The sequence below is a fragment of the Rhipicephalus microplus genome, chromosome 1, assembly GCF_043290135.1.
Source record: "Rhipicephalus microplus isolate Deutch F79 chromosome 1, USDA_Rmic, whole genome shotgun sequence".
In the NCBI taxonomy this organism is placed as follows: Eukaryota; Metazoa; Arthropoda; class Arachnida; order Ixodida; family Ixodidae; genus Rhipicephalus; species Rhipicephalus microplus.
Genome location: NC_134700.1, coordinates 199,903,902 through 199,919,546, shown reverse-complemented (window position 1 = coordinate 199,919,546; position 15,645 = coordinate 199,903,902). Strand labels below are relative to the sequence as shown.

General features: G+C 46.3%; 1 protein-coding gene across 2 annotated transcripts; it reads left to right on the top strand.

The window, feature by feature from the left end:
- Positions 1-2,831: 2,831 nt before the first annotated feature.
- On the top strand, positions 2,832-15,383 carry LOC119159714 (actin-binding Rho-activating protein). Of its 2 annotated transcripts, none has more exons than XM_037412544.2 (4): positions 2,832-2,971; positions 10,980-11,198; positions 13,786-13,945; positions 14,927-15,383. In XM_037412544.2, exons 2-4 carry the CDS (start codon positions 11,011-11,013, stop codon positions 15,155-15,157), a joined length of 579 nt encoding a protein of 192 aa, XP_037268441.2. In that variant the 5' UTR covers positions 2,832-2,971; positions 10,980-11,010; the 3' UTR covers positions 15,158-15,383. The 2 variants fall into 2 exon arrangements, with proteins under 2 accessions (XP_037268441.2, XP_037268443.2); XM_037412546.2 differs by having other exon boundaries at positions 2,835-2,971; positions 10,983-11,198.
- Positions 15,384-15,645: the final 262 nt, after the last annotated feature.

Sequence of the window (15,645 nt, the reverse complement as noted above, 5' to 3'; positions counted from 1 at the left end):
CCGCAGGGCAAGGCTATCATGCACGGAGTCAGCGTGCAGTCACGTTGGCGCCGGACGGCCACCGTGTGTGTCACGGACTGTTGCATTGAATAAAGCATTCGTCGCGGGCCGTTGATGCGTGATTACGAAGCTCGTATACCGATGCCGGCGAATCTCCCGAACGCGGCGGCACTACTCTAGTCGTGTATCCGTTGCCTCGTGGACTGCCGTCTTACCAGGTGCTTTCGGACATCTATGCGATTACTGCGATGTGGTTGCTGCTTATGGCAAGCAGCACTTTCATTACACTGAGAACGTGGCTGTGGTCATGTTGCAGAGGGCATGTTTGTTGCGAAGTGTGCGTTGGTTACAAAACGCTATTAGCTTGTTTGGATTCGCGTGCCGTTGCACAAGAGCTGCGTGTTTCGAATCGCGTGCGGTGACACTGGATGTTCTGTGGTGACGTTCTCGGAAAGCACACGCACTTCTCGTATACCGTTCTCTCAAACTGGGGCGGATGCTGTAAAAGACTATGCAGCTGACTTGATTGATTGATATGTAGGGTTTAACGTCCCAAAACCACCATATGATTATGAGAGACGCCGTAGTGGTGCGCTCCGGAAATTTCGACCACCTGGGGTTCTTTAACGTGCACCCTAATCTGAGCACACGGGTCTACAGCATTTCCGCCTCCATCGGAAATGCAGCCGCCGCAGCCGGGATACGAACCCACGACCTGCGGGTAAGCAGCCGAGTACCTTAGCCACTAGACCACCGCGGCGGGGCTATGCAGCTGACTTACGCACCAGCGTTCGCGACGCTGCAGACCACTCGTTTTTTTGTCGAAACGACTTGTACTACGCGGTCGTCCGTATTTCGTTTTACAGCCCAGAATGATATTTCGGCCCTTATCGCTGCTCTGTTGTTTCATCATGGCAGAAAAACCGCGTCGTGTGCGTAGTTTGAATCGTTATGTGTAACACAATCGCTTGCTTGGTTTGTTGAAACACAAAATGAACCGTCTTCGACCCAACCAACGCGGCAGAACGAGCTTACCATTGGGTTTTTCGTGCTCATGAGCAGTTTCTACCGTAACGCCGATAACATTGCAAACGTGTCACTATTGCACGCCTTTATGGTTATCGATCTAGAAGCGAGATGCTGCTGGGAACGCTAACATTTAGCATCTTTTACACTCGGAAATCGCAATTGTGCAGATGCTACTGTCCTTCAGCATTACCGTTCGCAGTATATTCGGTTTTGTCATTTCACATTGCTTTTATTATGACGTCTGAGATATATCTTGGTATTGTGAATAGCGGCAATTCATGTCACAGATGCTTTTAGCTTCAATTGAGGCCCGTGTGCTTAGATTTAGGTGCACGTTAAAGGGGCCCGGAAACACTTTTTAAAGAAACCATGGAATGAATTTACTGGGAGAGCTTATTGGCTTACGAATTCAACGCCGAAAAATATTTTAAGAATCCGTCCAGTGCGATGTGGAGTTACAAAGATTTGTCGCATGCTGCAATTGCATTCTCTCTTCTCTCGTCCCGACGAAAGCGCTGGAATCTTAGCAGGAGGGATGACAGGGGCTAAGAAAGTATGTCAGCCGTGCCTCGTGACCTTAAGCACTTTTTCTTTTCTTCTAATGCGCGGCTTTTTCAGTGTGATTGTGCGCGCACGCGTGGACAAGTGGCGACCTCTCGCGGCGATCTCTCTTATGACCGTGCGCGCCATCTTCAAAGCAGCCAATGGCTGATAGATGGGCTTTCTACGAGTGATTTTTGAGCGTCTTCTGTCATTTGCCTAAAGAAGAGGAAGCAATTTTTAGCTGGCTTTGATAATTTATTGAGAATTCAAGTTCGCGTGCTGTTCTAAAACATTTGGCTCGCTTGTTGTCGGGAGCCTTTGCTACCGATCGGCAGCCTTTTCTAACCATGCTCAACAAGTGGTGCAGGGCACATTTAAAGAACCCCATGGGGTTGAAACGTTGGGACCCCCCCCCCCCTTCCCGCTACGGCGTCTCATAATCGTTTTGTGACTTTGGAACGTTAAACTCCTGTAATATTATTATTATTATTACTATTAATATGCGTTCAATTTCAATGATTTCATTGATGTGTAGCACTTTGAAACAGCTGCGGTGTCTTGAAAACCAAATTAGTTATTCCTGCAGTCTGACATCACTTTCCTGCTCCTTTATTTTACACGAAAGCTGCTCCGTTGTATGTATTCGCGGTATACGTTAGGGTAATAACATCTATTGGTGTTCGAGGCTCAACCGTGGATGTTATCGCATTTAAAAGCTACAATCGAGCTGGTGACGGAACAGGTATGTCCGTTGCACTCGTCATCCTGCCCATCTTGACCCTTCCTCGTTCTAGTTTTTTTGGCTCATGAGCGCTGGCAGCAGAACACGCGTTGTTCACCGAGCGGAAAGCTAGCGGCGTTCGTTAATCTGGCAGGGCGCAACTGCGCTAACGCGTTCCTTACAGCGAGGTTGCCCCTAGACATTTCTTTTTTTTTTTTTTTTGCCGGTGCTCAGTCAGCTATGCGTTGAGTGAAGTCACTGTTGACAGCATGGCGATGTCTTCCGGCCCTGTTAAACGCGTATCACTTTCGCGTATCACTGCGGACGTCAGCGCCGTCAGATCTCGGTACCGGTCCGTCAGGTCTGCACCCCTCTGCCGTTTCTTTCGCCCTGCTCTAGCGATGCCACTAAATAAAGGAGGGAAGAGTCGAGAGAAAGAGCGGTTCTTAAACCGGGTTCGTGGTAGCTCGCATACGGGAAAGGAGCTATAGCGCCAACTAGCGGAAGGTTCCAGCTTACGGGAGAGGAGGACGGCAGGCATCGGGCTTCGGAGTGCCGTGCCACATTTGTGGCGGACTTGTTGCCAAGAGAGCTCCGAGGAGTCCGGCAGTCACCTTCGACGTTCGTCCAGCGGCAACAAGAGACGAAAAGCAGCTGCGCTTTGGAGCCCTTGACAACGTAAGGATGCCCGAGTGGCTTTTGCTCGCTCGCCGAGGGCACTTTGCAGTGCTTCTACACCCTTCCTAACTGCGCGCAATAAACGCTTCTGCCCATTGACGTGTGTGTGTGTATGTGTGTGCGCGCTTCAAAAATAACACACAGCGTGGCAATGCTTCGGCGTAGACGCAGACTCTGCGGCGGGAACCCAAAATAGGAACGGCTCCAGACGCCGTCTGACGTGCAGCGACCGGCAATTGCGCCTTTGCTTGTGAAACGGACGCGATGCGACAAATGAAACCTCGCGGACGGTTTACTCTCTTTTCCGAGTTGTACGCATATTGTCACGTGGCACTTCAGCGGTCGCGTCGGTTAGAATCTGTACCCAGTTGCGCTGAGCCTTTACAGCGCCTCTTGGGCACAGTTCTGGTTGATATGCAGCCATTGTGGGTGTCGTGCATTAGAACGGAATCGTATCGCGTCGACGTGGTAGGTTGTCGTTGGCACTTCACCGGATGCGGTACATACGTCCAGTTCTCTTGATCTGGAATGTCATCTCAGTAGGGAAGATACTACAACCGCATATAATAATACGTAAAATAAAAGGGATATTGTAAAAGCTACCGAAGCATCACCGCCATTGCAACTAAAGAAGAACAGGTGCTTGTTCGTGCCTCAAGTGCAGCTTTCGTTGGGCCCTGCCGAAATGTGCTCGGCTTTTTGCCGTGTCGCACATTTTATCATTCATTTACCGCATCTTATATAGTTCTAATAGCTTTTCAAGAATCCCATTGGGCCGCGCTTCTGAAAAGGTTGCTTCACCGTACACAATAGTGCGTAGCGGAGAAGTAGCGGAGCACTGCGCTTCTCAGACATACTCACGTACCACGTTTGTTGGTATGCCAGCGTGGTAGATTTGTAAGAAGACATATAGCCAGCTTAGGGACGTCAGATGGTAGAAAAGCAGGTAGGTCGAACGTTTAAAACATCAAGAACTGCACGTGTTTGCGTGAGCTGCGAGAGGCGAGTGATATGTTCAGTGTTAGCCTAATAAGACATTGTTTTCAAGTTACAAAAAAAGCTGAAGATTAATCCTGGCATTTATGTCTGACTACGGTTACCCAACCCATCAAAGTCTTTGGCAGCTTGTCGATTCCATTATGCCGGCTTATATTCAGATGAAACTCGCATGCGTTTGTGAATTCTACTCGGATAATGAAGTAGTTACTCTGATTAATGCAGACGGCAGGTAAATGACTCCAAATTAAGACTTAACGTGTATTACATGAATTGAGGCGAGACCAAATGCGCGGAGATAAACGTCGGGATACAGTAATGTTCGACAGTAAAGGTTTGTTAAAACAAGTGTGTAGAGTTTGTGGAGAAGCTGGCATATAGCACCAGAGCTCGTCTGAAAAAGATAAACTAAAGCTCGCAGTGTCCCTCATGCATTCTCCTAAGATGACTCGGAAATCGAAAGCCATAATTATTTTTTTTTTCTTCTCAGTTGGTTGTATCATTTATTATTCGCCCGCTACCCTGCAAAAGGTTTCTGCACCTAATGTAGTTTCGCATTGCCTCCGGGATGGGAGGCGATGTGATGACGTCATCATGCGACGAATGATGTCGGAAAACATTTTTGGCGATCTTTGAGGTCACCATGACGTCACGTAGTGACGTCATTGCTTGACGATTTCTTGCACCACTAGGGTTGACGACGCCGATGGTCAATTTTCGCGCGCGATGAGGCATCCAAGGTTTTAGCCCTAAAAATAAGGCTCTTTCCGTATGCCGGAAGTTACCGTAAGTTACTTAACCTGCTCTAAGCGAGATAGATATAGCAAAAAAAGTTCTTGGGCGTCCAAAACTGTCGAGAAAACCATGACGCGAGTCTCTGTCGTCAGGTAGATGGAAACTGGATTTGTTCCAGAGGCACGGTTGTGAAAATGAACAAACAAACGCAAACGCAGCTTCTCGTGTCTCGAAAGTTTTGAAATATGTTGAAATGTCACTAATCAGGTAACGAGCTTATTTTTTTCCGCAAAATACTCTGTGGCTTATGTCAGGGAACTTTGTGATCTGTAGGCATAGGTAGGTAAGTTTCTGTATCAACGAGTAGAAAATTTAAGCTTCTAGTAGTCGCGATGAATTCTAAACACTATAGAATGCTCGACCATTACATCTCTAGCTCTAAATCGCCTGGCCACAATAACCCTTTCGTCCCTATTGACGCTTTTGATTTCTGTGCATGTACTCAACTGCTGACCCGCAGGTCGCGGGATCGAATCACGGCTGCGGCGGCTGCATTTCCGATGGAGGCGGAAATGTAGGCCCGTGTGCTCAGATTTGGGTGCACGTTAAAGAACTCCAGGTGGTGGAAATTTCTGGAGCCTTCCGCTACGGTGTCTCTCATAATCATATAGTGGTTTTGGGACGTTAGACCCCACATATAAATCAATTTCTGTGCATACACATGCCACCAGTAACTATATACAACCACAACATGCTGAGTCTATTTTTGGCTATACGATTACGCAATTGTCCCCGTGGCAATGCTAACGGGCACATTGAGATGAATGGCGTGTGCGACTGGTACATGGCTGGAATTAAAGTGCATGTTATCTCACGCCAGTTCCCACCTTTTTCCGACCACCACACGAAGCAGCGTACTCACTATCCACTGTCCGTTATCCACAGTTCGTTTTTCCTGTGGCACGTAATTGTATACGTTGACGCACTTTATGCCGCCTGCAAACTGTTCCACATGACACACAGGTTTGCTAACGTTTCCGACCTATAAAACTCGCAGCTATTTCAAAACTACCGTCTCAGCGTAGCACATAGTGCCGCATGTTCCTGCGTATCATTTGCAACTTAATGCGTGAGATTCCTTAAACTGTATGATGCAATGTAAGAAAAGAGACGAGAAATTTTCATCGTGTCATGCACCTGTTTCCCGACAATGCTCCAGTTCATGCGGTTAGCGTTGCAAAGGCCTGTGGCTTGGAAAAGACTGATCACCCATCCAATAGCTTAGACCTGAGGCCCTGGTACAATTGCCTCTTTTAAAAGCCTCAGAAAGGTCGAGGCTGAAAATTGCTGCTGATTGAGTGAAGAATTCACTGTTTGGACAAATTGAAGTCAAAATTTCAGACTATACCGTTTTTTGAAGGGCATGTAATGTTATCGAGGCGTTGTGAAAATATGTCGAGGGGAAGAGAGATAACATTGGAAAGTGACGTTATTGTTTTATTCCTATAGTCATTAAAAGTTCGTCAGGCCGGAAACATAAGATTACCTGCAGATTCGAACAGCTGGTGTGATGTGGAGGATTTTTCTGTCATTCCGGTTTGCTTTGTTTCGTAATTTGCGGTGAACTGCGTTTAGAATGACGTGGCGAGGCTCCGAAAACTTTTTTCTTTTTTTTTTTGGCGGGGAATTCTGTTTCTTGGCATGCCCTCCGTCGAATAGCTGAAACACTGAAGAAGAAATGTCGTTTACTTGTAAGCACGTAAGCAGGTGATGAGCGTAAGTTCATTCAGTGTTATCGAAGAACATGACTCGAGTCTCAATAAATCGTGGTGTATGGTTATTAAACAAAAAAAAAAAGACCTTAAGGGAAGGATTCCGGCATGCAAAATAAATATTTCAAGCTAAAAGAGGAGGAAGAAGTGACCTCATTATATATTCTTGAAAACTTCCTCGTCTTATCGCACCACTGTTTGTTATTCGTAACAGTGCTTCCCGCTTTTTATTTATTTTTAAACATCCATATACCTAGATTAGTAGACAATTGGTTATTTGATATAAGCATTACATGACTTTTGAAAAAAATCTGATGATTTTCAACCACATGACATCAAAAATTCTGCGTTGGCAATCTATCTGCTGCCACCTTCCCACCCATTAACAACGCATCTGTATAATCTAAGCTATATGTAAAAGTTGCTAAGCTTCAGTAATTACGGGCCCGTAGGGCTCTCAAATTTGCTCCTGACTATATTTGAAATCGTGTATTCGCTGTACGTCCCTCGCAATTATTTGCTCAGAACTAAGCAAGCGATCTCTCAACCACTTAAATATATATCAGCTCCATTAGTGTCATAGCATGACAGTAAAGAATATCTAAAAACTACAATATAGTCTGCCTAGTTGTGCAGAAGCTACTTCTGTGCTTGAAACTTTTTGGCGAACTTGTACTTTACTTGTTTCATGTTTACGAAGATACGTATTTATGATTAAAAAAAAAAAAAACGACAGGCCTGCGCGGTAGGCGCAGCACAGTCACAGCGAAAGCTAGAAGAGCGGCCTTTCAGAGCCTTTTCAAAACACTCATAGGGTACCTACTGCAAGTACACTTGATTGATACCCACAAGGGCATTAATAATAAACATTTTCGGGTAGTAGGTTGGCATTCGCTATGCGTTTTGTCATTATTCTTCTGAGAAGCGTCGTATCCGTAAAGATTTCTAAGGAATTTCGCGCGAATTGTCAATGCAATGGCTGACGACGATGAAGAATCGTGGCTGTAGTGGGTATGCGCCACAGTTAATAGGGAAACAAACACAAGCTTTTGTAATGGGTTGGAGCTTTGGATGGCCCACTTGTTATTCTAATCGCATTGTGCGACAACTGGTTGTTCTTCCGCCGTTTTAAAATGCTTTATAAGTCGTATTAACGCGATTGCTTTCCCGACATCAAGCCTGCCTAAGGCAAGTTTGACAAGTCACAAGCACCGGTTTAGCTCAGTGGTCTGGCACCTAGCTCAGTGGGCTGGCACCTAGCAAACCCGGGTTCGAGCCCCACTGTGCCATTGGTGCTAGGTCATGCCTGCCTAAAGCAAATTTGACAACAATATAGGGCTGGCACCCAGCGGACCCGGATTCAAGCCCCACTGTGTCATTAATGCAAGTTTTTTTTTTAATTTCATGTGATGTGGTTACGGACACCGGCGGCGGCGGCGGCGTACAACATGCAACTGCGCGTGACCCGAAAAGTGATCAGCTTTCACTGTAAAACGAAAACGCACTGGATACCGTTTGCTCGTGTGCACTATGAATAAACTTCGGGCACAGAAATGTTTAAAATACAACTTGACTTATATATTACTCAGTGTTTGTGCAAACTTTTAAAAGCATCGCAGAACCATCATTTCGCAGAGGCACTATAAAAGCTCGAGGACGGCTTCGATGTATTCTTTTCACTAATGTGAATTTGCACGTAGCAATGCTCGCGTTGTTTCAGCCCTGATTTCACGATCCCAAGTGAAATTCAAGCCTTTTTTTTTCAATAATAAGATCTTCAAATTGTGACAGTCGTGGTGCTGTTCATTACATACGTGTCATGAACATCTGTATTATGTTTTCTTTATTTTATTTTTATTTTTGCTAAGAATGTTCGCTGTCGTATTTTGGAACGTCATTAGAAGTTGTTCCTCACGACTTACCGCATGATTTTGTTTTCTTTTTTTTTCTGACCGTCCTTCACCACCACAATATTGCTAATGAATACGTACCGTGTGTGGTATGTACTCCACTCGATCACGTTTTCCACAATTTTTCCAAGTCCTCGTTATCATCTGTCAGGGCTACCAAGAGACCGCAATAATGAAAAAATAAACAAATAAATTGACACTCTAGAAACGTATGTGCGTCGGTGCGAACGTGCTTGGTCGACGCCTCCGAGTTTAAATTACTGCCGACCGAGTGTTGCGCTTGGAGGCTTTGAAACGCGCGGCGACCGATAGCTTCGCATCACCTCTGTTCGTATTTACTTTTCTCTCGCCCCAAAAGCCGGTTTCTTATGGCACACTAAAAATAAGCGCCGAAGGGCAGTTTTTCTCTGGGGCGAAATGGGGGCGAAATACCGCAAAGAATACTCTGCTGCCACTGCCAATCTGGGCTTCAGGATTGACGCACGCGACCCGCGCGAGAGAGAAAAAAGTTTTTGTGAGTCGCACGCTAAGCTCGTGACGTGGTTCTCGGGGTCTCGGAGAGGGAGCAGCTACCCACCACGTAGACGGTGCGTTGGCATAGGCATAAAGAACAAAAAAATATCATAGCGTATTCAGCTGAATCAATAATCTTAAAGCGACGGACTTGTGTGCCTCGTTGAACGCGAAAATTGGCCGTTGGTGTCGGCGTTAGAGCACTGCACGGGCTCGGACCGACCCGAAAGCCCGGGCCCGACTGAAGAGTTTTTCGGCGGGCCCGGGCTTGAAAGTGCGGGCTTGAAAGTGCGGGCTCGAGGCTGCGGGCCGGGCAGTACTCGGGCCCGCTCATTAAGCCTGACCGTCGAGAACACGCGAGCGTTATGCATTGCATGGTCTTAGAAGGCATTCTGTGCCAAGGTGAAAGAACACGCGCAAAGTGCTGGCTTAGCAAAGAAAACAGAAAACAACAGTGTTCGATTTTTTTTTTCGTTTACAGAAGGAACGAACCTTGCAATTTCCCCTTTGTCGTTGGTGCGATTACACTCCATACTATTTCAATATTCCAATGATAAAGCTAAGGGTATTGCTCAGTAATGCTCACCCCTGTAATAATCCCCACGGGGGATTGACAGTATTCTGAAAATAAATAAATAAAAACTAAATATGCCTATATGTACTGGTGCGTTTTGTGAACGTTTTATATTACATATTCTTTTGAGTGGCTCTTCATCATATATAACGTTAACGTTTTTTTTTATTTTGTTGCAAGAAGTTATTAATCAGGAGTATCTTTTAAAAAATGTGTAATTAATGTTTCCAACGCGAGTGTAGAAAAGAGCATTAAAGGAAATGTCCTTGGTTTGCTTTTATCCGCTTTTGATGTTAGTTGTACATTTATTTTGAATAAATTTTGTTGCTATGTTTTATTTTGCCTATATTATTTTGCAATGACTTGCGATGTGCCATCCAGGTAATATTTTATTAATTTTTTTATATTACGTGACGAAAATCACGATGTGATTACGAGGCACGCCGTGGTCGGGACAGGATTGATTTCCACCACCTGGATTTCTTTAACGGGCCGCTAAATATAAGTACACATATGTCCTTTCATTTCGCCCCCGTCAACCTTGACCGCGGTAATCGCTCCCACGTTCAAAGACTTAATAGCGAAACAGCTTAACCATTGAGCTACTACTGCGGGCAAATCAGCATTTCTTTCCATGTACACACCGGATGTTCCATCCGATCGCCCACTGCAAAGCGCAAGGCATGATAAAAAATAATAATCAAACACTAATACCCTCCATCGGGCTCGGGCAAGGTTCGGTCATGTACGCCCGGGACCTAGCTTGGATTCACAGGCCCGGGCTGGGCTCGGGCTAAAAAATCAAGTCCGTGCAGTGCTTTAATTAGTCGGCGTCGTCAACACGAGTGACGCGAGAGAAAAAAAAAAGCACCACTTGATGATGTCACAGAACTTCAAAATTTGTGACGTCATCGTGGCGTCACAAACGTCACGTAACGCGAGGACACGTGATGACGTCAGCACACGACGTCGTCGCTTGGTTAAAGGTGGACCAATCACGGAAGCAGTGTGAAACCACGTCATGTGCTGAAAGCTTTCAAAGGTGGACAAAAATGTACATAAAAAACAACGTAGTTTTCTCCTTCGAATAACCTTAGGCGGGAGCATTAGAGACCCAGTGAGTTTTTGAATGAGTGGCCATTCGATTTCTTATTAATTGGGTGTCGTCGTGTTCTTTTTGTGTATCGAAATCAAATAAGCAAATAGATACTTGCACGTAGGTTTCAAATTACACGTTTAGCCGGTTAGGTTCCCGCTATTCCAATCAAGAATACTATTTCACGCTGTACTTCTAAGAAAATAAAACTGCTTTTGCCCGACCACTTCGTTCACGATTATCGTAGATGCACAGTTTTCTTCGTTGGAACAGTTAATCACGTGTTCTAAATCATTCCTTCCTCGCACCTAGAATCGTTCGTAGTCGCGTCTTTATTTAGCTCCCTTTTTATATCGTCTCTTTTTATCAGCGTGCATTCGGTGGTCTCGTGGTTTCTCGTTATATCGCGCAGCAGAGCGTGACGTGAGACGAGCGAGGCTATAATGGCGGACCAGGAAGAGGAAGCCAAAGCGAAGAAGGAGGTGCGCGTGTTCGGGCGCCCCGAACTGGCCTCCAAGGTGGCCATGTTCCAGCGCAAGGCCGAGGACCACGATCGCAAGCAGAAGGACAACCCCTTTTCGGAACGCTGGGACGGATCTGCCTCCAGTGCACTGTCCAAGGACGACCCACGGTCAGTGCCTTGTCTTTCCGTTCGGAACCACTTCATTCATGTATACGTCATTCACACAAGGCTCTATATTACGGCGAAGCTGTACATATAGGTCATTTGTTAGCTCCGTGAACAACCGGCCATAGTGGCTTAGCACACGAGGTGTCGCGTTGCTGAGCTTGAGGTGGCAGATCGATTCCTTGCCACGACGGCTGCATTTTAATTGGAAGAAAATGCAAAGAACATCCGTGTACTCATATTTGGGTGCACATTGAAGAACACCAAGTTGTCATTTCCGCACACCCCCCCCCCCCCCTCCTCCCTACCTTGCGTCGTCCCTCACAATCATATAGTGATTTCGGGACGTAAAACCTCAACTAATGACTCCGCGAACGGTTACCTGCTTACCTACTCGAAAAAAATTATCGCTGTGAACGGGTTTTACCTTCACATGAAAAAAAAAAGAAAAACAGAATGCACCATCTTCTACTGAAGGGAACCTTGTAGTGATGTGAAGCAGCGTCAGTGATCACTTGTGTTTCTATTAGCTGTTTCTATTTGTATGTCTCCGTGTATGTTTCATTTGTGTGTGGAGTTGTAATATGTTATGTACCGCATATGTTACCCCCCCCCCCCATTTGTGTGTATTACCGCGCGTGTGCCGCAAAGTGAACACCCAGCGCTGCTAGGAGAGTGCAACGTAGCGAGAGGGAATACGCGCGCAAAGGTATGGTGGAGAGATAAACGGGAGAGGAGGAACGCAGCGCTCTGCCACCTCCTTCACCCTATTTCCTCGCGCTCAGATGAGGAGAGGGGGAGAGTTGGCGCAAGCGTAGTGGGGGAGCGGATGGTCGTCAAAGGACGGACACAGCCCCGAGCAAAAGCTGCTTCGCGTTGAAAAGAGATTTTGCATGAACAACCGAATTAAACTGAAACGTCAGCTTACCTGACGTTTACCCTAAGGTCCTTCCTCTTCTTGTCCTTCCATACGTGCCCGGTTTCAGTTCGCTATGGCTTGTAGGTATGGGTGTTTCAGCTCCACTAACATCGTCGGCTGTTTGTTAAACCATAGCCTCTGGGATGGCGGACGCGCCCGCCATCTCGGAGGACTAACTAACTATTGCCTTATTCGTTATGAGTGGACCGATGACAAGTAGCGAGATTTATCCGTTGTGGCACGTAACCCATTTCTATGATGGATCGTGATTACATGACATGCTGTTACGACATTAGACGCCGACAGAGGCGAGACCCACAAGATGCTTCGCACCTAAAATTTGAGCCAGTCCTGGTGGTGGTACATAGCACAAGCGGCCAACCAATGGCAAAAAGCACTTGCGAACAAAAGAGAAATGCTACTGACACCAAGTCGCGCAAGGTTGGGTCATGTCGGAGCTAGTTGCTTGGCTAGGCTTTTACCCTTTCACGTCTCTTTCCCTATACCATAGTATACATGGATAAGCCTGCCCTATTTTTCTATATTCTTTTTTGTCTATTTCGTGCTATCTATTCTTCTATGTTCTCTGTCTCTCTATATTTTCTTATTTCTTCCCTTTTTATCTTTCTCTCTGTAGTCTTTCTATCTAATTCAACCATTTTTTTTCTTCCCTTCATATTTTCCTCTATCTCGTTCATCAAACTTATTGCATCCCATGCCGGACATATGAGCGCACGTGTTCTGGGAGCGAAGCAGAAGAATAAGAAGAGGATGAAGAGAGCGCGAGATGGTTCACGTTGATCATGTCTTATCTGTGTCACTCGGCAAGCCGCGAGCATGACGGCTGTTTGCCGATTTGATCGAAGCTCTGTAGGTAGCTATACGCGCTATCAAGTACAACCGTGCGTTGTAGCACGACCAAACACAGTCATGCCCGGAAGCTGGATACGTGTTCTTCAATAAAAGCGGTGAACTTGCTGATGCGGTATCCGTGTATTCTCTACTGACCACAATGACCTTCGTCCGCTAGGCGTCAGTGTGTAATGATGAAACGCCATGTTTAAGCTCTGATAGTCCTAAAAAAAAAAGCCAACTTAGCGTGCCAGAATGACCAGCCACTTTTCGAGCAGTCGATATTAAAACGCCGAAACGTTCTAGTAATCAGAAAGCGACAGAAACGTTGCTGAAGTTTCTGCGAACAAAGCGTCTCGTTGAACGACCATGACACTCCGGTATTTGTGTGTGTTCCTACCTATCTCTCACTCTTCAGCTCTCATTATTTTCTTTGTGTCAGTCTCCCCTTACCATTTCCCCACTGCTGGGTAGCGAACGGGATCATCCACTTAATCTTTCTGCCTTTCGCTTAACTTTCGTGCGTGTGCTCAGACTTGGGTGCACGTTAAAGAGCCCCAGGTGGTCTAAATTTCCGGAGCCCTCCACTACGGCGTCTCTCATAATCATATAGTGGTTTTGGGACGTTAAACCACACATATCAATCAATTAACCTTCGTGCTCCTCTTCCTCACTTATTTTGTGGTCTTTAGGATGCCGGCCTCGTTTGGCTTTCTTACTCACTTTTTCAAGTGTAGTTATAGTTATCCTCCATAGTAAGGTTTACTCTTTCTCTCTCTCTCAGTTTCTTTATCTATGCGCGCGTCTACCTGTTTCCAGGTACGGCCATCCCGAAGAAGGTTCGAAGACCGAGAAGCGCGGCCAGCAGGCCGGCCAGCTGATTAGCAGCGAGGTTCGCGTGCTCTGCGAGAACGTGCACGAGTTCGGGACCGAACAGCCGGACGGCACTCGAGCTATCACGTTCGGAGAACTCTTTCAGGTATACCCTCTTCTGTTCTCACGGGCAACTCCTTCTATGGTTTTTATTTGTTTCTCTCGTATTTCGCACAAGTCAGACAGTAAAGTAAGAGAAATATGCGACAGGTACAAAAACGAAAATGCCGACATATATGTTCAGCGAAACCATCAATAGTTTATTTCAAGGTTATAGAAAACTGTATAAAATTACACGTAAGCAGCGCAGTCTTTTTATATTTCCAGGCACGCGAAGGTAACTGTTTACGCTGTAGGCCCATGTGCTCAGATTTGGGTGCGCGGTGAAGAACCCCAGGTGGTCGAAATTTCCTGAGCCCTCCACTAAGGCGTCTCGCATGATCATGTGCTGGTTTTGGGAAGTTAAACCACGCATATAAATCAATCAAGGTAACTGTTTACAACAGAATGTTTTAGCGCAACTGAACGTGAGCATGGGGAGAAGCGGACGCACGTACACGGAACTTTCTATGCGTTCTATAGTTTCGTCGCGATTACGTATTTTATCGCGAATTCTGATCAGCTTGTCCACCAAATGTTTTAACTATTCACGTTTTTCTGCTGTCTTGGAAGCTTCGTGTTACTTAGCTTAGCGCGTGACGCGCGTACAGCTATGCAGAGCATTAATAAGTTTGCAGCGCCGCTCCTGAGAACTGCAGCGGAGATTTCCGAAGCCTTGTTTGAAATTCTCGCAAAGGTCAATTAAAGGTGCTGTAGTTTACACGAATATGCCGCGAAAAACTCGAAGAACCGCCGCTATGCCCAGCCGGCATCGCGGCTGACCAGCCGACCACCACCGCTTTTAAAAATCTACCATAACATCTTTTTTACCTTCATTGTGCACCTTTTTTCACAAATTTATGCCAGCATTATGAAAAAAAAGTGGGTTTATTACGTGAGTAAACGGGGTACTTACTCCGAGTGCGCCCAAATTAAATGTTCACGCTGCAAAAACTTATCTCGGCGCATTTCTCCTTTGCATCTTCAGCTGTACACGAGCATCTCGAACAAGGTGGTGGGCATTCTGCTGCGCGCGCGTAAGCACGGCCTCATCGACTTCGAGGGCGAGATGCTGTACCAGCGGCGAGACGACGCCGTCGTCATCCGGCTCCTCAGGCCCATCGCCGAGATACACGCCGAGATGGGCTACAACTCGGCCCTGGCGCAGCTGCCCAAGACCACGCCCGTGCTGCTGGGAGGCAAGACGGCCCCGTCGTAGCCGCAAGACACGGTTATAAGCGGAGTTTTTCACTACTCTGGCTCTAAGTGGCCACAGCTTCTGAAAGTGCTCGTGCGAGCGCCGGCGAACTCGGTCGCGTTGAAGACCAGCGAGATCAGCTTTTGCTCTGTGTCTGCACGTTGTGTTTGCAAAGACGTAAAGAAGCTTGTAAGAATAATTTTGTTTTCTACCTGTAAACGCATTAAAGAAGAGCTTTCAAAGCCTCCACGATGGTGTAAAATTCGTCTACCCAAGTCTTCGTTTGGGCCTTTGCGTGAACGTAGCTGAAGAAACCAAGCTAATAACAAAAATGATAGAAAACGCATTGATCTAAACGTTTTGTATTCACATAGGGAAAAATAAGAAACCTACAACACAGTGTTTTCAGTTTCATATCTTAAGTCTCGCATATAGCAATGACTTCACAAGAGAATGCAAGCGGTGTTACGACCCTTTACGTCAGACCTCGGTAGAGATAAAAAAAATTA